The sequence below is a fragment of the Geotrypetes seraphini genome, chromosome 16, assembly GCF_902459505.1.
Source record: "Geotrypetes seraphini chromosome 16, aGeoSer1.1, whole genome shotgun sequence".
Classification (NCBI taxonomy): Eukaryota; Metazoa; Chordata; class Amphibia; order Gymnophiona; family Dermophiidae; genus Geotrypetes; species Geotrypetes seraphini.
The window spans coordinates 35,773,204-35,798,560 of NC_047099.1; the positions used below are offsets into that span (position 1 = coordinate 35,773,204).

The 25,357-nt window shown below is 45.1% G+C and overlaps 1 protein-coding gene across 2 annotated transcripts in view; it reads right to left on the minus strand.

Annotated features, from left to right (window-relative positions):
* Nucleotides 1-745: 745 nt before the first annotated feature.
* Nucleotides 746-25,357, minus strand: part of TUFT1 (tuftelin 1) — a 38,144-nt gene continuing 13,532 nt past the window's right edge. For both annotated transcript variants that reach the window (XM_033924507.1, XM_033924506.1), the window contains exons 6-13: nt 24,154-24,231; nt 22,912-23,019; nt 10,657-10,785; nt 10,290-10,384; nt 9,429-9,534; nt 8,866-8,949; nt 1,996-2,096; nt 746-1,912 (exon numbers count right to left, since the gene is read on the minus strand). In XM_033924507.1, coding sequence (XP_033780398.1) covers nt 1,846-1,912; nt 1,996-2,096; nt 8,866-8,949; nt 9,429-9,534; nt 10,290-10,384; nt 10,657-10,785; nt 22,912-23,019; nt 24,154-24,231 — 768 coding nt within the window. In that variant the 3' untranslated portion in view covers nt 746-1,845. The remainder of the gene's footprint in view (nt 1,913-1,995; nt 2,097-8,865; nt 8,950-9,428; nt 9,535-10,289; nt 10,385-10,656; nt 10,786-22,911; nt 23,020-24,153; nt 24,232-25,357) is intronic.

Sequence of the window (25,357 nt, forward strand, 5' to 3'; positions counted from 1 at the left end):
CAAATTATTGTAATGAATAGACATTTTCCACTGAAATTTCCTTTATTGGTCTTATTAATAGATAATACAATATTTATATGATATTTTGAATTAAATTACTTGTGGGAAGAGTGGGTGGGGAGGGAATACATTTATGTATGTAAAATCATAATTGAATGAATTTCAAGTAATGTGTAAAAAGTTTCAAATGATGTAATATTGTGTACTTGATGTAAGACGAAAAATGAATAAAGAATTAAAAAAAAAAAAAAAAAGAAAACAAATAAATTATTTAGTTGCAGTAATCCAGGAAGCCTAAATGAATATTAAAATCAAATCATAAAGAAATTAAAAATAATGCTAAAACTAAAATAAACTAAAATAAATAAACTTTTTATTGTACACTTGTTGAATGATTAAAATTGAATAAAGAATTAAAAAAATAAAAAATAAACTAAACAGGAAATGCCAATCCAGATAAGTAAGTTTTTAACTTGGCTCTAAATGTAATATAAGTAGGTTCAGCGCGAAGTTCCGATGCAAAAAAAATATAAAAAGCAGAATTTTGGGTTGCTTTAAGTTTAACCAGATGGATTGGTGGAATAGTCAATCTATTTAAATGTTTTGACCTTGGTGTCACATTCCTCTGAAGTGGAACTCAGGTAACCTGCGTGAATGAGCCCGTGGTCTTGGTTCTAGGACCACAGCGCCTACTCCGTACTGAATCCCGTTGTACACTTTGTCAGATACAATAAGCAAGACACCATACAATATATACATGGACTTTTATTAAATTAACTACATCCACATTAAGACACTGACATATCACTTAAGGCAACATTAACAACTGGCTTCTCTAGTGCTAAACCTCCGTAAAAGCACCAATAACTTATTTTTAAATAGGGGGAGGGAAGCTGAGTTGCCTGCAGTCCTGATATACACAACACAGATCCTGTGTAAAATGCATTTATCCTCGGATATGTTTTAAAGCACGTGGGATACAAGTGCAAATTAAGCCACATACACAGTCAGGCAGAGTCCCCTCACCTTTCCAGAGCAAAGGGCAAGTCCTCAACAGTAACAATGGAGCCAAACAAGGAATCAAAGTTAACAGGGCTCACAGCCTTTCAAAGGAATTGCAACTCTGGATCTTTGCATTTAGAAAGGTTAAGGGATTAGCAGGAGGAAAAATATTAACACCCAAGATTCTAAAGGCCAAATCTACAGCAGGGCTCACCTGGCGCATGCTGGCAGGTCTTGGGCTCTGATGCATGGTGCCTGATTTTTATGGACTTGTCCAAAGGTATTCCAGTCCTGGAGAAGATCTTCTCAGCCACCTGACCAGCATAGATCACTTTTAAGGCATCTGGTGAGTACCTAGTCAGTTTGGGTTGCATAGACTCGATCATCAAACCCTTGAAGATGTCAGCTTGTGGAATGCTGGGTCCTTTCTTCAAGTTTTGATGACTTTAAGGCTTCTGACAGAAGAGCCAGTGGAGGTGACACCAAGGACAAGGGTAGGCTTGGCTTACAGGTACCCCATATCTATGATAGATACACAGTATGGATTCCTTCTGTCCCTTCATGTCCCAAGGAAGGCATCAAAGGTTACATGCTTCCCATTTGATCAATGCTAAGCAGCATTCTGCTGGGCTCACCTCTGGGGGAGGTAGACTCCCATCCCCTCAAATATTCTTTCTTAGCAGGGAACATGAGACTTCACTGTGCTGCTCCGAAGAGCTTCCTGAGCTGAGTCGTGCAAGGACCAAGGAAAGCAAGGAAAAGCGGAGCCAACTCCTAGCATAAATATGTAGTCAGTAATATGTCCATTACCAGCTTCAATCCTGTATGTGCGTCGGTAAAGCTTCATGTCTCCACCACTCTGATGAGCGGGAGGGGCTTGAGAGGTCCAGCAGGCATGAAGCCACGCTTCCTGTGGGGCAGAAAAAACAGGACACGTAAGGATTTGACCAGGTGAAGCAGGAAGGGAGCAGAGAAAACCAAGACAGTCCTCACCCATTCAGCGGCACGGACTGTGTGTAATTCTTGGAGACTGTGGTGCTGGGACTTAAGCGATAGCCTAAGAGATGCTCCATTCGATCATGCATCTCCAGATTCTGTAAGAGAAACAAGACCCCCTTAATGCTGGGGTCTAGGTGAACATCACATCTGGGTAGCCGACTGATCCCAGACTGGCTTCTATTAGTGATCACATGTACTGCATTAAGCCAACACAGCAGCGGTCTCAAACTCAAACCCTTTGCAGGGCCACATTTTGGATTTGTAGGTACTTGGAGGGATGCAGAAAAAGCACAGTTACTTACCGTAACAGGTGTTATCCAGGGACAGCAGGCAGATATTCTTGACTGATGGGGTGACGGCACCGACGGAGCCCCGGTACGGACAATTTTAGAGTGATCTCACTCTAAGAACTTTAGAAAGTTCTAGCTCGGCCGCACCGCGCACGCGCGAGTGCCTTCCCGCCCGACAGAGGCGCGCGGTCCCTCAGTTAGTATAAGCCAGCTAAGAAGCCAACCCGGGGAGGTGGGTGGGACGCAAGAATATCTGCCTGCTGTCCCTGGATAACACCTGTTACGGTAAGTAACTGTGCTTTATCCCAGGACAAGCAGGCAGCATATTCTTGACTGATGGGTGACCTCTAAGCTAACAAAAAAAAGAGGGATGGAGGGAAGGTTGGCCATTAGGAAAACAAATTTTGTAAAACAGATTGGCCGAAGTGACCATCCCTTCTGGAGAATGCATCCAGACAATAATGAGATGTAAAAGTGTGAACTGAGGACCAAGTAGCAGCCTTGCAGATTTCCTCAATAGGAGTGGAACGGAGGAAAGCTACAGATGCTGCCATTGCTCTGACTTTATGGGCTGTGACGGAACCTTCCAGTGTCAGTCCGGTCTGAGCATAACAGAATGAAATGCACGCTGCTAGCCAATTAGACAACGTGCGTTTAGAAACGGGGCGTCCCAAATTATTCGGATCAAAGGACAGAAAAAGTTGGGGAACTGATCTGTGGGGTTTCGTACGCTCCAGATAGTAAGCAAGAGCCCTTTTACAATCCAAAGTATGCAGAGCTTGTTCCCCAGAATGAGAATGAGGTTTTGGAAAGAAAACAGGTAGAACAATGGATTGGTTGAGATGAAATTCAGAAACAACCTTAGGGAGAAACTTTGGATGTGTACGCAGAACTACCTTGTCATGGTGAAAAACCGTAAAAGGTGGATCTGCAACCAGTGCATGAAGCTCACTGACTCTCCTGGCAGAGGTAAGAGCAATAAGGAAAAGTACCTTCCAAGTGAGAAACTTGAAAGGAGAGGTAGCCAAAGGTTCAAATGGAGGCTTCATTAAAGCGGAAAGAACCACATTGAGATCCCAGATAACCGGAGGGGCTTTAAGAGGTGGTTTCACATTGAAAAGCCCACGCATGAACCTGGACACCAGGGGATGAGCTGAAAGAAGTTTTCCATGGACTGGCTCATGAAAAGCTGCAATGGCACTGAGGTGGACTCTGATGGAAGAGGACTTAAGGCCAGAGTCAGACAAAGAAAGTAAATAATCCAACAACGTCTCCACTGCCAGGGAAGTGGGATCAAGATGATGAAGAAGACACCAGGAAGAAAATCTCGTCCACTTTTGATGGTAACATTGCAGAGTGGCTGGTTTCCTGGAGGCATCCAGAATGGAACGAACGGGCTGAGACAAAAGAGTATCAGTCGAAGTCAGCCCGAGAGATACCAAGCTGTCAGGTGTAGAGACTGGAGGTTGGGATGTAGAAGGGTTTCCTGCTGTTGCGTAAGCAGAGATGGAAACAGAGGAAGAAGAAAGGGTTCCCTGGAACTGAGTTGAAGTAGAAGGGAGAACCAATGTTGCCTGGGCCACCTCGGAGCAATCAGAATCATGGTGGCTCGTTCCCTCTTGAGCTTGAACAAGGTTCTCAACATGAGAGGCAGAGGAGGGAAGGCATACAGGAATAGATCCGACCAGTCGAGGAGAAAAGCATCCGCTGCCAGACGGTGCGGAGAGTAAAGTCTGGAGCAGAATAGGGGCAGCTGATGATTGTGAGGAGCTGCAAAGAGGTCTATCTGAGGAGTGCCCCATTGAGTGAAGATAGACTGCAGAGTTACAGGATCGAGTGTCCACTCGTGAGGTTGGAGAATTCTGCTGAGTTTGTCCGCTAAAGAATTCTGTGCCCCCTGAATGTATATAGCTTTCAGGAAGAGATGGTGATCTATGGCCCAAGTCCAGATCTTTTGGGCTTCCTGGCATAAAAGGCGAGAGCCTGTCCCACCCTGTTTGTTGATGTAGTACATCGCAACCTGATTGTCTGTGCACAACAGAAGGACCTGAGGAAAGAGAAGATGTTGGAAGGCCTTGAGGGCGTAAAACATTGCTCTGAGTTCCAGGAAATTGATTTGATGCTTCTTTTCCTGGGCTGTCCAAAGACCTTGAGTCTGGAACTCGTTCAAGTGAGCTCCCCATGCATACAGAGAGGCGTCGGTGGTGATGACTAGTTGATGAGGAGGCTGATGGAACAGAAGACCTCTGGATAGATTTGAGGATACCAACCACCATTGAAGAGACTGACGAAGAGATGATGTCACAGATATGTGTCGTGAGCAAGGATCCGACGCTTGGGACCACTGAGTAGCAAGGGTCCATTGAGGAGTGCGCAGGTGAAGACGTGCGTGAGGTGTGACATGAACTGTGGATGCCATGTGCCCCAAAAGTACCATCATGTGTCTGGCTGAGATGGAAGGTAGTGAAAGCACCTGCTGACATAGAGACTGAAGGGTCTGAAGACGATTGGATGGTAGGAAAGCTCTCATTAGGAGTGTATCCAGGATCGCTCCAATGAATTGAAGTCTTTGAGTGGGGATGAGATGAGATTTGGGTAGATTGATCTCGAACCCCAGAATTCGTAGAAACTGGATGGTTTGGTTGGTGGCCAGGAGAACTGCTTGAGCGGATGTGGCTTTGATCAACCAGTCGTCCAGGTAAGGAAATACATGAAGGTGGTGAGAGCGTAGAAATGCCGCTACCACAATGAGACATTTGGTGAATACCCTTGGAGATGAGGCTAGACCGAAGGGCAGCACCTTGTATTGGTAATGACAATGATTGATCATGAATCGGAGATATGGTCTTGAGGTTACATTGATCGGTATGTGAGTGTAAGCCTCTTTGAGATCGAGGGAGCATAGCCAGTCGTTTTGATTTAGAAGAGGATAAAGGATGGCTAAAGAAAGCATTTTGAATTTTTCTTTTACCAGATGTTTGTTGAGATCGCGAAGATCTAAAATTGGTCTGAGATCTCCTGTTTTTTTGGGGACTAGAAAATAACGGGAGTAGAATCCCTGCCCTTTTTGATCTAGAGGAACTTCTTCTATAGCGTTCAGAAGGAGTAGGGATTGGACTTCCTGAATAAGGAGGGCAGATTGAGGACTGTGCAAAGCAGACTCTTTTGGCAGGCTTTGAGGTGGAAGAGTCTGAAAGTTGAGAGAGTAGCCGTGGCGGATGATGTTGAGGACCCATTGGTCCGAAGTGATTACTTCCCACCGGCTGAGGAACAGAGAAAGTCGACCTCCTATAGGCTGAGGCAGGAGAGCAGGAATAGGGATACTGGCTATACTGTGGAGAATGAAGTCAAAAGGGCTGTGACTTCTGCTGAGGAGGTTGTTTCACAGATTGTTGCTGCTGCTGCTGTCTGGGAGGCTGACGTTGTTGTTGCCTCTGACGCCTGGGTTGCTGAGCAGTGGTAGGTAATGGACGAGCTGTGAAGCGGCGTTGATAGGCCGACTGCTGTCTATATGGTTTTGGCGGAGGAGGCTTCTTTTTATTTTTAAGCAGGGTATCCCAGCGCGTCTCATGAGCAGAGAGCTTTTGTGTGGTTGAGTCCATGGAATCCCCAAAGAGCTCATCCCCTAGGCACGGGGCGTTGGCTAACCGATCTTGATGGTTAACATCAAGCTCGGATACCCGAAGCCAGGCCAAACGGCGCATAGCCACCGACATTGCTGTCGCTCTGGATGTAAGTTCAAAGGTGTCATATATGGATCTAACCATAAACTTACGTAATTGGAAAAGAGACGACAAGCAGGTGTGAAAAGAGTGATGCTTTCGTGAAGGAAGATACTTTTCGAAAGAAGCCATGGTGGTAAGGAGATGCTTTAAATAAAAAGAGAAATGAAAAGCATAATTACTAGCCCTATTTGCTAACATAGCATTTTGGTAGAGCCTCTTACCAAATTTATCCATGGCCCTTCCTTCTCTGCCAGGAGGGACAGATGCATATACACTGGCTCCTGAAGTCTTTTTAAGGGTGGATTCGACAAATAAGGATTCGTGTGGAAGTTGAGGTTTGTCGAACCCAGGAATGGGAATTACTTTATATAGAGAATCCAGTTTACATGGGGCCCCTGGGACAGTTAAAGGAGTCTCTAAATTCTTATAGAAAGTTTCCCTCAAGATGTCATGAAGGGGAAGTTTCAAAAATTCCTTTAGAGGCTGGTCAAAATCAAGGGCATCCAAAAAAGCTTTAGACTTTTTGGATTCAGCCTCCAAAGGAATGGACAAGGATTCACACATCTCTTTCAAAAAACAGGAGAAAGAGGAAGTGACCTGTTTGGAGGATGGGTCAGGGACAGCCGAATCCTCCTCCTCTGAGGAACATTCGCCTTCAGAAAGAAAGGGTTCCTCTGAGTCTCCCCACAGATCAGGGTCCCTGACATGGGAAGAATGGTCCCGAGACTCAGGTGTCGACGTTTGTATGTGTCGGGTTTTGCGCACCGACTTACCCGACCTCATCGATACCGAGTCAGGAGATGTTATCGGTCGCACCGGTGCCGAAGTCTGTACCGATTGATGGTGAGCTCTCGGCTCCGGTGCAAGGACTGGCATCGATACCGATGAGGTTAGGTGAAGCGGTACCGAAACAGTGGAAGCGGGTAACACGGGTTCCACAATCGGTATCGATACGGGTTGTTCCACAACCGGTACCGATAGCTCGGTGCGGGCCGGCACCGGAAGGTTCGGTGTCATGATAGCAGGAAGGAGCCGTTCTAATTGCTCCTTAAGCTGCACCTGAAGGATGGCCGTAATGCGGTCATCAAGGGATGGCACCGGTACCGCTTTTTTCTTCTGCGGTACCTGCGGTGCCGCTCGACGCCCCGGAGATGAGGAGCCCGATGTCGAGGGACTCACCTCTATAGGGGCGGAGCGCTTCCGCTGGCGTCTTACAGGCGGCAGGATTGGACTCACTGCACTCGAGGCCGGAAGACGTTCCAGCGGGGAAGGCTTCTTAGCCGGCTTACCTGACTGTTGAGACGCCGGTGTGGAATCACGCGGCGTCGAAGACGAGGGTGCCGACTGAATCGGTGCCGAAGCCGGAGTCGAAGGAACGGGGTCGGACATCTCGGCACCGAACAGTAATCGCTGCTGTATTTGGCGATTTTTTAATGTCCGTTTTTTTAGAGTAGCACAGCGGGTGCAAGTAGAGGCCTGATGCTCAGGACCCAAACACTGTAAACACCAGTTGTGTGGGTCCGTGAGAGATATAGGCCTAGCACACCGCTGGCACTTTTTAAAACCCGGTTGAGGGGGCATGAAAGGAAAAACGGCTTCCGCCAAATCGAAGGCCGAGGCTTCGATGGTGGCAGAAGGCCCCGCCGGGGAAAATCAAATTAAGAAAAAGAAAAGAAAAAATTTTTTTTTTTTTTTTTTTTACAAAAAAGAAAAAAGAAACGAAATAAGGCCAATTAGCCAAAAGTTTACGCGAGCGGGAAGGCAATAGAAAAAAAGTTTCAACAGCCGTTGAAAAAAAACGCGTCTTCTTAGCTCCGCGGAAACTAAGAAACTGAGGGACCGCGCGCCTCTGTCGGGCGGGAAGGCACTCGCGCGTGCGCGGTGCGGCCGAGCTAGAACTTTCTAAAGTTCTTAGAGTGAGATCACTCTAAAATTGTCCGTACCGGGGCTCCGTCGGTGCCGTCACCCCATCAGTCAAGAATATGCTGCCTGCTTGTCCTGGGATAAAACAGTTAATGTCTCATTAAAGAAATGACAACTTTGCATGAGGTAAAACTCGTTATAGTTTATAAATCTTTCCTTAATTGCTTCTGATAATTTCAGCTATACACAGCTGAAAGCAGTGCAACAAGCAGAAAGTGAAAAACTGTCAAAGTATCAACTGCAAGAGACAAGATTTTGGACCAACTATTTTGAGGCCCTCGGTTCTTATGGAAAACTTGTGCCTTAATTGTCCCGCGGTTGCGTCCACAACCGCCTTCAGCCCTCACCTCCTCCAGCACTGGACACACACCCAAGCTGCACTGCCTCCAATGGTTACCTTACGTTCTGAAACGTTGCCCGCCTCACTGCTGTAACCTCACACAAGCGCTTTCCTGCATCTGCAAGCGATTGGACTCCACCTCACAATTGCGCACAGACACAGGAAAGCGCTTACGTGAGGTTACAGCGACCGACGGACACTTAAGACACAAATTTTCCATAAAGAATCATTCTTTATAATACCGAGGGCCTCAAAATTGTACCTGGCGGGCTGTGGGTTTGAGATCACTGCAATAGTGTTTTCCTTTGATGTCCTCTTAGGATATGCTAAAGCACAAGCATTTCACACCGTTGACCTGTCAGTTATATTGTTTCTAATAATCTGGGTGCCCCCCCCCCCCCCTCCAATGAACCCACTTTGGCATGCCCAGCCATCTTAGTGGACTTAATGCAGCCCAAGGAATACCTTCTGAGAGCCCACCTTCAATATCATTCAGTGGCACAAAGACTATCTCAGCAGGACGCCCAGGGCCGACTCACATGCATCCAAGCAAGCACTGGCGTTTTCCTCAGTTACTAGACTATACCTCTGCCTGCAGCGATGAGACCCTCTCCTGTAACTCCTGGATGATTCGGTCCTTCTCCTGGATTAACGTCCTTGCATTCTGCAGCTGGAAACAAGCAGAACATACATTTGCATTAACATAATAAATGTCCATTAGTTATTCTCATTAAAAAGAAATGATTAAATTGACTTGGCTCTTCTTTGATATTTCTGGGGCCATAGACTAAAGTCCATCTAGGTTCCAACTGCTTAAGTTGCCATCTAAGCTCACTCCAGCCTATCCAACTGTCCCGTTGTTTGCAGGATATCTATTGTAAAGTCTGGCCAGTAACATCCTCATGGTCCAATTTCCCATTGATGCTCTCCCCAGCCCATCCTACACCGAATCACCATATATGGGAACACAAACCGTACAAGTTTGTCCAATACCGGCCTTAGTTCTTTAAATCATGTACCTGCAGCTGACTCCCCCAAATGCCTCCCAAGGCCAGCCAGAGCTTTCAGTGTACATCTTAATACAAGCTAAGAACATAATTGGAAGAGGAAGTAATGGGTCTCACAGTCCAGAGATTAGGGAGCTGATACCTGCTCAATCATATGGCGGACTTTGCGCTGCTGGCTCTTCAACATGTCATCCAGATGATGGATCTTCTCCCGCAGCGAGGCTACTTCCTTCTCCAGTACAGCACACCTAAAAACAAAGGAATGATCTCAGTGGGGTGGGAGAGACGTAGTCATCACTTAGGCTGGTAAGACGGGCTCACGCAACTGCGCCACAATACAGCTTCCCCTGAAGACTGCACTAGCTTACCCTAAACATTTTGGGAATCTAGCTCTCTATGCCAGGGCCCAGTTCCAAGGATCTGAATTAAGGGACCCATCACAACATGTCACGCTTCAGATATGGCAATATGAAAGGAAGAAGTACTACTGCCGAAAGTCAATGTGTTCTCAGTCTCCACCTGCTGGCAGAGGAGCGTAAACCCATCCGCCTGTGCCAGTCTGGAGGGACAACAAAGAATGTCCACTTTTCTGCACCTCAACTGAACTACAGACTAGAGAATGACACGGGGAGAAATTTGTCCCCGTCCCCGCAGAAACTCAATTTCCCCGTCCCCGTGAGTTTTGTCACCGTCCCTGCCCCATTCCTGTAAGCTCCGCCTTAACTGCACAAGCCTCAAACACTTATGATTTTAAAGTGTTTGAGGCTTGTGCAAATAGGGACAGAGCTTGCAGGAACAGGAAAAGAACTCGCGGGGACAAGACAGGAAAATGATTTCCAGCAGGAATAGGGAAAAATTTGTCCCCGTATCATTCTCTACTGCAGACCTCCACCAAGAGGAAAAAAAAAAACCCAGGAGGCTTTTTGTTTGAACTGGTATTTTCCATTGTGGTCACCACCATGCCCAAACCAGCTTTTCCCCCCCAGTCAGGACAAGGCCTCACCGATCCTGCTCCTTGCGGCTCTTCTCCGTCCTCGTTCTCAACTCCTCCAGCTCCTTTTCATTTTCGTTCAGTTTACTGAGCAGAGTACGGTGCTCCTAGACAGATAAGTGACAAGACATTGAGGCCCCAATGCCAGTTCTCATCATCATCAGCAGAAGCCTCCCAAGGGCTTTCCCTGGTCAGCCCACACTATGCTGTTGCTAAGAGCCATCTTCTTAAAGTAGGGCTTGATGGCTGTTGGTCAGCTCTTGGGGGACATTGGGAATGAACTGAAAACTAGGATGAACTTCTCCCACACCAGCCTATCCCAGTTAACGAGGATTCCCAGATATTCACTTCCCAGGTATCCTCTCCATCAGCTTCCTACCTTCTCCATGCCACCCATTAGCCGCTGCAGCTCCTCCACCCTCATCTGATTCACTGCCACATCATCCTCTGCCTTCTTCCGAGCTATGTTGCTTTCGTCCACCTCCTTCCGGTAACGGCCAAGTGTATCCTGCAAGATAATATTGGTCTCTCACCCAAAGATCCATGGAAAAGCAGCTCTCCTTTGCCACAACTGCCCCCCCCCCAACACACGTGTGAACAGAAAAGTGAGCAAGGCTGCCTTCAGACAAGGCAATGGGTGCATGAACAGCCGTCTAGGGAAAGCCTGGCAGGGACTCTTCACTTCCTGCTCTAATGGATGGATAAACAGGCAAAGGCCTGCCCAGTGGTCTTCATGATTTATTGTGATGCGGCCAAGTTTCATTTTGGAAATGGGATCTAAAGGAGCAAGTCATATTCAAGCCAAGATCAGCCACAGAAGTACAACATAGAGAATGACACGGGGACAAATTCATGGGAATTCATTTTCCCGTCCCATCCCCACGAGTTCTTTTCCTGTTCCTGCCCCATTCCTGCAAGCTCCGTCCTCATCTGCACAAGCCTCAAACGCTTTCAAATCATAAGTGTTCGAGGCTTCTGCGGTTAAGACAGAGCTTACAGGAATGGGGCAGGGACAGCAACAAATTGAGTTCCTGCGGGGACAGGGACAAATTTGCCTCCTTGTCATTCTCTAGTACAAAAAAATGCCACTTAGCTTTTAATTGTCCAAGATAATCCTGGTTCAAATCTCACTACAGCCCCGAAATCTTGGGCAATCATTTTTAACTCTCTATTGCCTCAGATTGTCAGCCTCCAGCCACAGAAAAATACTCATGGCAGCTTAAGGTACGCTGCTTCGGTAGCTTTCAGGGGTGCAGGCAGTACATTAAAAAAAGGGTTTAAATATTATGATTTAAGTTAAATTTATAGAGAATCAAGTGATATTGTATAAGTTTAAATGTTATTTTATGATACATTTGTTGTAAGATGAATAAAGAATTAAAAAAAAAAAAAAGAGAGCGATCACAGGGGCAACCAAACACTTCATTCAGTCTATGGCAGGGATCTCAAAGTCCCTCCTTGAGGGCCACAATCCAGTCGGGTTTTCAGGATTTCCCCAATGAATATGCATTGAAAGCAGTGCAGGCAGATAGATCTCATGCATATTCATTGGGGAAATCCTGAAAACCCGACTGGATTGTGGCCCTCAAGGAGGGACTTTGAGACCCCTGGTTTATGGATTTCCTCTCATTAGAAGGACGAAATGTGATGTAGTCAATTTTTTATCCCAGGACAAGCAAGCAGGTATTCTCACTAGTGGGTGATGTCATCCGACAGAGCCCCGATACGGACGTCTCACAAGCATGTCTTGCTTGAAGAAACTTAGAAGTTTCGAGATGCCCGCACCGCGCATGCGCCAGTGCCTTCCCGCCCGATGGACCGGGCGTGTCTCCTCAGTTCTTTTCTTTCCGCGGAGCTGAGAAGTTTTACTTCAATTCTGCGCTGACTGAATTCCCGTTTTATTGCCTTCTAATTCCGTGATTTTGGATTTCTTTTCCTCTTTTCGTGTGTTTTCTTTCATTTAAAAAAAAAAAAAATTTTTCTTCCGGCGGGTCGGCCACGTGGCTCAGGCCCAGCTCCTTCGATCTAGCGGCGGAGCTTTTTCGGCCTATGTCCCAGCCAATCACCGGTTTTAAAAAGTGTAGCCTATTCGGCTCACCTTAAAAAACAGATTAAGAAACAGTTTTCTGATTTAGAAAAAGAAATTAAAATTTTGGAATCAAAACTAATAGAAAAATGGGACTATTCTACGCAACAGGAACTTTTAAAATTTAAAGGAAAATTTCATGAGATTTCATCTAAATTGATTAGAAAGGATTTATTTTCTCAGCAAGCTTTATATTATGGAAACTCAAATAAGTCGGGAAGAATATTGGCAAATTATTTAAAAGCAAAAAAAAGAAAGACAAAAATAGTTGCCATTAAAGATGAACTTGGAGATATGCACAATCAAAATAATTCAATTTTAAAACAATTTTTACAATTTTATAGATCTCTTTATTCTTCTGAGACTTATTTAGATAAAGAAAAAGATGGCTTAGAGTTTTTGAAAGTATTAGAGGGTCCTAAGGTTCCCGAGCATATAAAAAGAAGTTTAGAAGAACCAATATCACTAAAAGAATTAGGAATAGCTTTGAAATCCCTTAGAGTAGGATCCGCTCCAGGTGGTGATGGATATACAGTAGAGTTTTATAAATCTTTTCAAAATACCCTATTACCTTATTTATTAAATTTATACCAGACTCAACTAACTAAGGGTTGTATTACAGGCACTATGGCAGAATCTTTAATCATAGTTTTGCCCAAGCCAAATAAAGATCCCACTTTGGTTTCAAATTATAGGCCTATTTCCTTAATCAATGTAGATAATAAACTTTTAGCTAAGACATTAGCTTTAAGATTGGCTAAAACTCTCCCTTTCATTATAGGTATGCATCAAACAGGATTTGTTGCTCAAAGACTTTCTTCTCATAATACTAGACTGGCTTTTCATATGTTATATTTGACAAAAGCCATGAAAGATCCGGCTTTTTCTGTTTCTTTGGATGCAGAAAAGGCCTTTGATCGAGTGGAATGGACATTCATGTATCAGGCAATGGAATGGTTTGGTATAGGTTCAGGATTTATACAAATAATTAAAACGTTGTATAGCTCCCCTGCTGCTAGATTATATATCAATAATACATTTTCAGAACGTTTTAATTTACGGAGAGGAGTTAGACAAGGTTGTCCATTATCTCCTTTGCTTTTTGATATTGTTTTGGAACCCTTACTGTTAGCTATTCAACAGGTAAATGAGATACAAGGTATTCCCCGTTCAGATAGGGAATATAAAATATCAGCATATGCAGATGATATATTGCTTTATTTGAGAAATCCAGAAAATACCATTCCATGTTTGCTTGAATTAATTGAAAAATTTGGAAAATTTTCAGGTTACAAAATAAATTGGAATAAATCAGAAGTTCTTCCACTAAATGTACATTGTACAAAAGGTCTATTTGATCCATTTTCTTTCATTTGGAAGGAAGATGGTATTAAATACTTAGGAATTTGGATTGCAAAAACAATAGATGATACAATGAAAATTAATGAAAAAAATTTATTACAAAAAGTAAAAGAAATGTGTGAGCAATGGAATCCTTTACACTTATCTTGGTGGGGAAGAGTACAAACTGTTAAAATGATGATTTTACCTGTAGTTTGTTACCAAATGGGTATGATACCTATTTTTTTTCAGGGATCTTTTTATAAAAAAATAAATAGGATTTTAACCAATTTTATTTGGCTGGGAAAAATTCCTAGAATTGCTTTAGTGTCTTTGCAAAGACCTATTGTGGAGGGTGGGGTAAATTTTCCAAATTTTTATAGGTACCATCAAGCCTATATATTGCGACAAGGTATGTATTGGATCCTCCCAGAGCCCATTGATAATATTCCAGATTGGTTCTGGTTAGAATGGAGACTTATGTTTCCACTGCGTCTTGGTCACATAGTTAGTATCAAAATGCCAAGGTTATATAAAGATCATAAAATATTTATGGATACCTGGAAGACTTTAAGGTATATAAGTAATCTGACTCCTATTCCGATAAATAAATCAACAATTCAAACAATTTGGTTAAACCCCAAGATCAAAATAGGCGGTTTTAAAATCATTTGGAAGCATTGGATGTTAGCAGGGATACGTACTATAGAAGATGTAATAACTAATGGTAAACTGCTTGAATTTTCACAACTGCAACATAAATTTGACTTAAACAATTCACAATATTTTAGATGGTTGCAATTGAAGCAGACCATTCAGGTGGGGTTCCCTGAATGGAAAAATCTTAACAATTATCATAGCCTAGAATTCTTATGCTTCCAGGTGGCTTCTACTGGACACCAGGCCGCAATGTGGTATAAATTAATATCTGGATATATAAATAAAAAACCAAAAAATGGTCTTAGAGACATTTGGAGCATTGAGATTAAGCATCAAATTAATGCATCTCAATGGCCACGAATTTGGTCTTGGAGGATAAGATGTACAGTTTCAGCATCTATGAGACAAACATGGTTTTTTCTTTTGCATAGAGCTTTTTGGACCCCCGTTCGTTTACAAAAAATAGATAGTTCTAAGTCTAATAAATGTTGGCACTGTCATCTTGAAAAAGGGACATTAGATCATCTTTTATTCTATTGTCCATATATATTAATATTTTGGAAATCAATTTGGCCTCAAATAAATAGGATGATGGATAATCCAGTAGCCTTGACTTATGATACTATTCTATTTGGTACAACAATAAGAGCAAAAAGTCAAATTTCGTCACACAATAATAAACTTTTATTCATATTAACTGGAATAGCAATTCAACAAATAACATGTAACTGGAAAAATTATGACAGACTTAATTATAACTTCTGGTGGAATTCGGTATGCCATATGTATAAAATGGAGCGCACAATAGCAACACAGAAAGGATATTTTGGTAAATTTCTAAAGATTTGGAGACCATTAATAGATTTTTGTAATGATTAATAACATTTTCCCATAACAAGAGATTTGATAAGCGGGGATATGGGTGGGTACTATCTCATTTATCTTACAATATATAAGAATTAATTAATGTATTTTCAAATACTATGTTAGAATTTCTGAAATACGAAGGGAGGGATTGGGGAAGGTTATTTTATATATATATTTGTCATACATATTAAATTAATCATATATTGTATTTAAAATATACATGAAAGTAAATCAAGTGTGTATTTATAAGATTATATGTATTTTTCTGATACACTTGTTGTAATATGAAAAAACGAATAAAGAAATTTATAAAAAAAAAAAAAAAAAAGTGTAGCAAGTGCCAGCGCGCGATTTCGCTGACGGACCCGCATCGACGCTGCCTGCAGTGTCTTGGTCCAGACCATATCCCGAAATCGTGCCGGCCTTGTTCCACTCTAACAGCGCGAGCGTTTAAGCGGCGCTGCCTGTTGTGGGAGTCGATGTTCAAGATGGAAGCTGCTAAAGAACCTTCGGCTTCGACTTCATCGGCCGCTTCGCCTGTCCATGCGAAACCAGCGACTGCTCCTGCGACTCTGGGCCTTTTGAAGCCGGCTTCGTTTACCCCGACTTCGGCCACGAGTTCGACGTCGGTGCCTGTCCCCGTCTCCTCGGCTCAGGTACCGCCTTCCACTATTCCACCTGTGGTCATTAAAGTGCCGAAAGTTGCCAAGCAGAAGCACTCGACCACGAAGGAGCGCGAAGACCGTGCTGGAGGACCCCCTTTCGGTGCGGATCCCTCCATATCGGCTTCGCTGCGGTCCCTGCTGGAAGCTCAGTTTGTCGAGCTCATGCAGACTATGGGGCCCAGATTAATCGCCTCCATCCAGGGTGACCTCCCGGTCCCGGTCCCAGGGGGCGAACCGCCCCCTCCCCCTCGTCGATCGATCTCGTTGCTTGATGAGGAGGAGCGGCGAAGGGCAGCTGGTCCCTCGAGGCGGGCTTCCTTTAGCGATATGCCTCCTTTAGAGCCCATTACGCCTCCGCGCCATCACGGTGCCGTTCCCCCAACTGATGATCGAAGTCCTGGGCATAGTAAATCACAGGAAGAGTTCTTCCGCACCCCATACCAGGCCTGGCTGCAACACGGGAGGCGGCCTCCATTCCGCCCCTTCGCTCTACCGCTTCCAGTCCCATACATTCACTGGAAGCTTCGGGGGACCATGCGAAGTATAGACATTCTCGCTCTCCCTCCCGGCACCGGGAGGGACATCGATCCAGACACTCCTCTCGGTACTCCTCGCGCCACTCGGAGGTTTCGCCACAGAAGAAGCTGCCACGTCTGGGGTATTCCTCATCGGATTTATCTCCCCAGGAGGGGCCGAAGTACGAGGAGCCATCTACCTCTTATTCTCCTTGTCGCTCCCAAGTCTCCCTGGATCCTGAGGCTTCTACTTCCTCCAGTCCGTCTCGGAGGCCGGTACTGGCGGACCAGTTGTCTTTTTCTTCCTTCCTCCGGCAAATGGTGGATGACTTGGATGTGACTTTGGACACTGGGTCTCGGTATTCTAAGGAGTATCTCGACACCATGCACTTGCCTAATCCTCCTGCGGAGTCTCTTCGACTTCCTCTGCATAAATTACTGGATCAAACATTCATGCGATGTTTCGAGACGCCGTACTCCATCCCTGCGGTCCTGAGCAAATTGGATGCAAGATACCGCATTGTTCATCATAAGGGGTTTGAGGGCGCTCAACTCTCTCACCAATCCCTGCTTGTCGAGTCCTCTCTCAAGCGTTCTCATCCCTCCCAGGTCTATGCCTCTGTACCACCGGGACGAGAGGGGAGAACGATGGATAAGTTCGGTAGGAGAATCTACCAGAATTCTATGATGGCGTCTCGAGTGCTCAATTATAATTTCTTTTTTTCTTCATATTTGGAGTTCTTCTTGCCGGTGCTCCGCAAGTTTACTACTTACATTGATGCTCAGGCTCGATTCGAGTTCGAGGAAGTGGTAGCCTCCCTTTCCCAGCTACGTCTTCAGCTGATGCAGTCCTCGTACGATGCCTTCGAGCTCTCGGCACGTGCTGCTGCCTGTTCCGTGGCCATGCGTCGATTGGCATGGCTTCGAACAATTGACATGGATCCGAACCTCCAAGACAGACTTGCCAATGTGCCTTGTGCGGGCGCTAATTTATTCGACGAGTCTATCGAGACTGTTACCAAGAAACTTTCAGATCATGAAAAGTCTTTTCAATCTATCCTTCGGCCTAAGCCCAAGCCTCAGCAGTCTCGACCTTCTAGACCGCCTTTGATTTATCAGCGGCGCTACGCCCCTCGTCAGACTCCTGCTGCGAGACAACCGGCGAAGAGACAGCCTCCCCAGAAGGCTCAGCAGAAACCTCAGCCGCCGGCTGCACCGAAGACTACTCAGCCTTTTTGACTCTCTTCCAGGGAGCATAACCGACTTCGTTCTGCATCCCCCTATTTTTCCCATCGGGGGTCGCCTCCATCATTTTTACCATCAATGGGAGGCTATTACCACCGACCTCTGGGTCCTTTCCATCGTAAGAGAAGGATACTCTCTTCATTTCCATCGGGTCCCCCTGGACCACCTTCAAAGAGAGTATCCTTCCAACTTAACGCAGACCGCCCTTCTCCTTCAGGAGGCTCAGGCTTTGCTTCAGCTTCGGGCCGTCGAGCCGGTCCCGGTGGACCAGCACAACCGGGGTTTTTACTCCCGGTACTTCCTCGTCCCGAAGAAGACGGGCGACCTACGACCCATCCTGGACCTTCGAGTCCTCAAAAAGTTTTTAGTAAAGGAGAGGTTTCGCATGTTGACCCTTGCTTCTCTCTACCCCCTCCTCGAGCGGAACGACTGGTTATGCTCTCTGGATCTCAAGGAGGCCTACACTCACATTCCCATTCATCCGGCCTCCCGCCAGTTCCTCAGATTTCGGGTGGGACATCTACATCTGCAGTATCGAGTGCTTCCTTTCGGCCTGTCCTCGTCTCCCAGAGTCTTCACGAAGTGTCTGGTGGTGGTGGCCGCTGCACTCCGGAACAGGGGTCTTCAGGTATTTCCCTACCTCGACGACTGGCTCATCAAGGCCCCCTCTGCTCCAGAGGTCATTTCGGCGACCTTGACCACGATCTGCTTCCTGCAGAGCTTGGGCTTCGAGATCAACTTCCCCAAATCCCATCTGCAGCCTACCCAGTCCCTTCCCTTCATCGGGGCGGTACTGGACACCATTCAGCTTCGAGCATTCCTTCCTCCTCAGCGCATGGATGCTCTTCTTCATCTCTGCCAGTCTGTATCTTCTCGCCAGTCCATCTCAGCAAGACACATGATGGCCTCTACAGTTCATGTGACACCCTTTGCCAGGCTCCATCTCAGAATTCCTCAGTGGACCCTAGCTTCTCAATGGACTCAACTGTCAGACCTGTTGACTCGACACATCATAGTCACTCCTGCTCTTCGGCAGTCTCTACTTTGGTGGATGACTTCTTCGAATCTATCCAGAGGTTTGCTGTTTCACATTCCTCCTCATCAGAAGGTTCTCACAACCGATTCCTCGGCCTATGCCTGGGGGGCTCATCTGGATGGGCTTCGCACTCAGGGATTCTGGACCAGTGCGGACCGCCTCCATCAGATCAATCTTCTGGAGCTCAGAGCAATCTTCTATGCTCTTCAAGCTTTTCAACATTTGCTTCACGACATGGTGGTCCTCATCCGCACAGACAACCAGGTCGCCATGTATTATGTAAACAAGCAGGGGGGCACGGGATCGGCCTCCCTCTGCCAGGAAGCTCTCAGAGTCTGGGATTGGGCAGTTCGCCACAATGCCTTCCTCAAAGCTGTCTACATTCAGGGGAAGGACAATGTCTTGGCAGACAACTTAAGTCGACTCCTCCAGCCTCACGAATGGACTCTCCATTCCAACCCCCTTCATCAGATCTTTGCACAATGGGGGACACCTCAGATAGACCTCTTTGCGGCTCCCCACAACTTCAAACTGCCTCAGTTTTGCTCCAGGATCTACACTCCTCATCGCCTCGAGGCAGATGCCTTTCTGCTGGATTGGAGGAATCGATTTCTGTATGCGTTTCCTCCATTTCCTCTCATTCAAAAGACTCTGGTCAAATTGAAATCAGACCAAGCCACCATGATTCTGATAGCTCCTTGGTGACCAAGACAACCTTGGTTCTCCCTTCTGCTTCAACTCAGCATCAGGGCACCAGTCCTTCTTCCAGTGTTTCCTTCTCTGCTTACTCAACATCAAGGATCACTGCTTCATCCCAACCTGCAGTCTCTCCACCTGACAGCTTGGTTCCTCTCAACGTAACTCCTCACCAGTTTTCTCAAGCGGTGAGGGATGTCTTAGAGGCTTCCAGGAAGCCTGCTACTCGACAATGCTACTCCCAAAAGTGGACTAGATTCTCTTCCTGGTGTATTTCCAATGCCAAGGAGTCTCAGCGAGCTTCCCTATCCTCTGTGTTGGACTATCTTCTACACCTGTCTCAGTCTGGTCTCAAGTCTACATCTATAAGAGTCCACCTGAGTGCTATTGCGGCTTTCCATCAGCCTCTACAGGGGAAACCTCTTTCTGCTCATCCTGTGGTTTCCAGATTTATGAAAGGACTTTTCCATGTCAATCCTCCTATCAAACCTCCTCCTGTGGTTTGGGATCTCAATGTCGTCCTTTCTCAACTCATGAAGCCTCCGTTTGAACCTCTCAACAGGGCTCCACTTAAGTATTTCACCTGGAAAGTGGTTTTTCTGGTGGCCCTCACGTCTGCTCGCAGGGTCAGTGAGCTTCAGGCCTTAGTGGCGGATCCACCTTTCACAGTATTCCATCATGACAAGGTGGTCCTCCGCACTCATCTGAAATTCCTGCCTAAAGTGGTCTCTGAATTTCATCTCAACCAATCCATTGTACTTCCAGTATTTTTTCCAAAGCCTCATTCTCATCATGGAGAATCAGCTCTTCACACTCTGGACTGTAAACGTGCTTTGGCTTTCTACCTGGATCGCACCAAGCCACACAGAACTGCTCCTCAACTTTTCGTCTCCTTTGATCCGAACAAGTTGGGACGACCTGTATCGAAGCGTACCATCTCCAACTGGATGGCGGCTTGTATCTCTTCCTGCTATGCCCAGGCTGGATTATCCCTTCCTTGTAGGGTCACAGCCCATAAGGTCAGAGCAATGGCAGCCTCTGTAGCCTTCCTCAGATCGACACCAATTGAGATTTGTAAGGCTGCCACTTGGTCCTCGGTTCATACCTTCACCTCTCTTTATTGTCTGGATACTTTCTCCAGACGGGATGGCCAGTTTGGCCAAACAGTGTTACAAAATTTATTCTCTTAAGTTGCCAACACTCCCACCATCCCATTGAGGTTAGCTTGGAGGTCACCCACTAGTGAGAATACCTGCCTGCTTGTCCTGGGATAAAGCAATGTTACTTACCGTAACAGTTGTTATCCAGGGACAGCAGGCAGCTATTCTCACGTCCCACCCACCTCCCCTGGGTTGGCTTCTCAGGCTAGCTACCTGAACTGAGGAGACACGCCCGGTCCATCGGGCGGGAAGGCACTGGCGCATGCGCGGTGCGGGCATCTCGAAACTTCTAAGCTTCTTCAAGCAAGACATGCTTGTGAGACGTCCGTATCGGGGCTCTGTCGGATGACATCACCCACTAGTGAGAATAGCTGCCTGCTGTCCCTGGATAACAACTGTTACGGTAAGTAACATTGCTTTCTTGATCAGCAAACGTTGTTTCGCAATATGAGCACGTCGACGCGTGCCACGTACAAGTACGCAAAACATACACACGTCGCATTGCTGAACGCAGCACAAGCATCGCAACTGAGAACGATACAAGTGCAACACACTTTGATATACGAGTGCTTTGGATTAGAAGCATGCTTCCGGAACGAATTATGCTCGCAAACCAAGGTTTTACCGTACCTCCTTTTTAAACAAGCCAGAGTTAAAATGTTTGCCATTCACAGTTCAAATAAGGCTCAGAGGGTGTAACCTGCAAAGAAAGGCAGTTAAATCCCTAAACAAAGGCAGGGGAGAGAGGGAGGAAAATAAATCTGCAGAGAGCAGCGGTTACATCCCTAAACAGAGAGTAACCTGCAAAAAGCAGCATGGACAACTCTACCCCAGACTTGGATGAATCACACTGGACTTTATCTGTTGCCGTTTACTTTATTACCATAATTAATTATCAAGATTAACCACTTTATGAAGAAATTCACTGAAGTCTGTAAGGGAACTGGAGACTGACCCCTGCTACTGAGTCTCGCTTGTGTTAAGAACTTGTGGGGAGTGTGTGGCGCAGGGGTTAGAGCTACAGCCTCAGCACCCTGAGGTTGTGGGTTCAAATCCCTCGCTGCTCCTTGGGACCCTGGGCAAGTCACTTAATCCCCTCATTGCCCCAGGTACACTAGATAGAGTTTGAGCCCACTGGGACAGATAAGGGAAATATGATGAAGTACCTGAATGTAAAACCACTTAGGATATAAGTGGCATATAAATAATAAAATAAATAATTTAAAAAAAAACTGGAAGAATTGGGATCGCCTTAACTTTAATGTTTGGCGGGCAAGTTTATGCTTAACTTATAGATTTGAAAAAATGAATGCAGATATAATGAGTCATTCTAAGAGATTTAAGTTAATCTGGGGCCCTTTTATGGATGCGTTAAAATTGGGGGTTTTGTTGTTAATTTTCCCCTTTGATCCTGTTGGTATATTGCACACACACCCAGGGGGAGGGAGGGGGGGAGAGAGATATTTATGTCATGGTTTTATTCTCTTGCAAGGTATTGGTTGGGGGGGGGTTATCACGCTATGGGGATTTTGATTGATTATAAATGCATATATGAATGATGCTGTTTGTGTAGATACTGTACTGCATTTTTGTTAACTTTGAAAAATTAATAAAAGATTTAAACAAATAAAAAAAAGTAAAATGATGAAATGTCAGTGCACTACACAATTAGGAAAGTGTTGTGAAGCTGGAGAGAAGCAAATTAATATTGACAGTGACATACATCTGAACCAGCAGCAGTGGTGCCCACCCTTAAACTTCCAAATCCCCCTTGTGTGCAGCTTGCCCAGGACGTGTCATCCCAGCCCCTTCTTTTCACCGAGGACTGACCACAGCAGTGAACAACTTCCAGGAGTTGCCATCCAACATATCACCAGAAATTGGAAAGATTACACCAGACTCAATTACACTTTCTGGTGGAACTCGTTATGTCACATATACAAAATGGAAAGAATAATTGCCATACAAAAAGGGAATTATAACAATTTTAAAAAGATTTGGGGGCCATTGATAACATATTATAATGATTAGACACCTTTTTTACACTAAAAGTATAATTATAATTTTGGGAAAGGGGATGTATTGGTTAAATCAATGTTTTTCAATTTATTATATGTGCGATATGTTTGCTTTATAATATTTGTGGAAAGGGTGGGAGAGAAAGGGACTTAATTTATATATTGAAGATGATACTAGAAAAGAAATTCAAATGATGTGTATGATTTAATTGATGTATTACTGTACACTTGATGTAAGATGAAAAACGAATAAAGAATTGGAAAAAAAACCCAAAAACAACTTCCAAAAAGGCTCATTTTAGCATCTCCTGCAGCCAGCTCAGTCTGAAACCCAAAGCGCCTCACCTCAAACATTCTTCTGTCTGACTGATGCCTGTTCTCCTCTTCCTTCAGCTTGGCAAGCAGCTTCTTGGTGGTTTCACGAAGGGTTTCAGTTTCTCCGCCTAGAAATTCCTGTGCCCGACAGTAATTCAATTAGTCAGTTCTCAAAATCCCCCACATTGTACTTTGCAACATAAGCAAGACACTGCATCCAACGCCAGAGGGGTGGGGGGCAGCCCGGGAAAAGTTGTGATCTGAGTAACTGCTGCTTATGACAGGTCTAGGCAACACCAAAAGCAGATCTTTATAGCATCAACAGTCTGTTATTTCACAGAACTTTTATTCCCCACGTAAGATTAGTATACATGTAAAATAATACATACATAAGAAGAACATAAGAATTTGCCTCCGCTGAGTCAGACCAGAGGTCCATCGGGCCCAGCGGTCCGCTCCCGCGGCGGCCCATCAGGCCCATTGCCTAAGCAGTGGTCCTTGACTATTATTGTAATCTATCTCTACTCCTATCCCTATCCTTAATTCTTATCTGTACCCCTCAATTCCCTTGTTCTCTAGGAACCTATCCAAATCTTCTTTGAAGCCATGTAACTTGTTCTGGCCTATCACAGCTTCTGGAAGTGCGTTCCACATATCCATCACCCTCTGGGTGAAAAAGTACTTCCTAGCGTTTGTTCTAAACCTGTCCCCTTTCAATTTCTCCGAGTGCCCCCTTGTACACGACCATGTTTTGCAAGGGCTGCTTCAGAGACTGTAAAAACCAGGAGGTGCCATCTAAAAGTATCACAAGTCTCTGTAATAGCAACATGGGCTTTTATTCTTTACATTTTATTTTACATGCACTAATCTTATGTGGTGAATAAAAGTTCTGTGAAGCAGCCGACCCCGATTCTGGTGTTGATCCACAGAATCCAGGATATGCAGCTGCCCATTTGTTTTCAGCTGAGTGGTCTATCCATCCCACAAGGGTGCTTTTTACAGGAAAGGATTTGGAGACACAGGGCTACATAAGATAGTTTGCGTTCGTCTCGTCATTTTTCCAAGTTGAAAAGGTGCAAAGTAAATAATGTACCAAACAGCCACAAGTGATCAGACACCATGTCACAACTGATCCTGCAATGCCCCCACCCGGGAAAGGACTGGACTTAGCATTCCTAGCTCCCCTCCCCCAGGGTTCACCACCTCAGCCTCCCTGGCTCTCAACCCTAAGCTCCCCTGGGACTCTTCTTCTCAGTTTCCCCTTGGGCTCACCTCCACAGCCTCCGTTGAAGCCTCTCTGTTCCAGCCACTTACATGATGCTGGAGGCTGTTCCACCTTTCCATAGGGTCCTAAACACACACACAAAAATATCAGAAAACTGTCACCCCTGATTGCCACAAGGGTCTGCAATAACCTTTTCATTGTTGGCAGTTTAGTATCTGCTTAGTCAAACCAGAAAGGGACTTGCTCCAAGTCGCTTAACATCTTTGGGCTTCCAGGTCTGGGATCTGTCACCTGAACCCCCAGTCAACTTCCCAGGGATCTTTTCTCTTATATCAGGAGCCACATACCATAGCTTGTCCAAGTGCAGTCTTCGTGGGCCACAAATAGACTGGGTTTTCAGGATATGCTTAATGAATATGCATGAGGTTAGGGTTGGAGAACCTGCAAACCTGGTCTGTTTGTGGCCCTTAAGGACTGCTCTAGAACCTGGTACCTGAGCGCCTTAATTATGGCTAGTAGGTTCTCCAATAAATAATAGCTTGATTCCTACCCCCTGTGAACCAAAGGCCATGAGCGCTGCCTCTGCAGAATCTGCAGGTAACCTGGAGCTCAAGAGAAAGCAAGGGATTGAAAACAACTCTCTCCCACTGTTGCTGAGTTAGCGTGTTTCAGGAAGAGTAGACTTCATATGCAGCAACCACCCAGCTCTAGCTAGGGTGCATGACCACATAATAAAAAAAATTAAACTATCATAAAGCAATTAGTATGTCATGTGTTTAAAATGGAGAGAGCGTTGGCAGTTCAAAAAGGATACTATAATAAATTTAAGGATATGTGGGGGCCATTTTTATAATGAATAATTTACACTTTTCCCAATTTTAATTCTTACGTGTGGATCGGGGGGGGGTTGGATTTCTATTAATAATATATATGAATGATAAGATATTATATTCTTGTGGTATATTTTTTGTTGTATATGGAAGTGGGAGGGGGTGGGGGTTATATCTTTTTTTGTATGATATGGTAGATTTTCAAGTGATATTGTATTCTAATTGTTTGATATTTACTGTACACTTGTTGTGAATTATAAAATGAATAAAGAATTAAAAAAAAAAAAAAATTAAACTACAATTTGTTTTCAGCTGTTCTTGTTTTGAACATATCAAGATAAAATATTCAGTGGATCCTTTATTTTTTAATTGCTCCCAAATGCTCTTTACCTGCTTCCTGAAACTCTGACCCCTCTGGCCA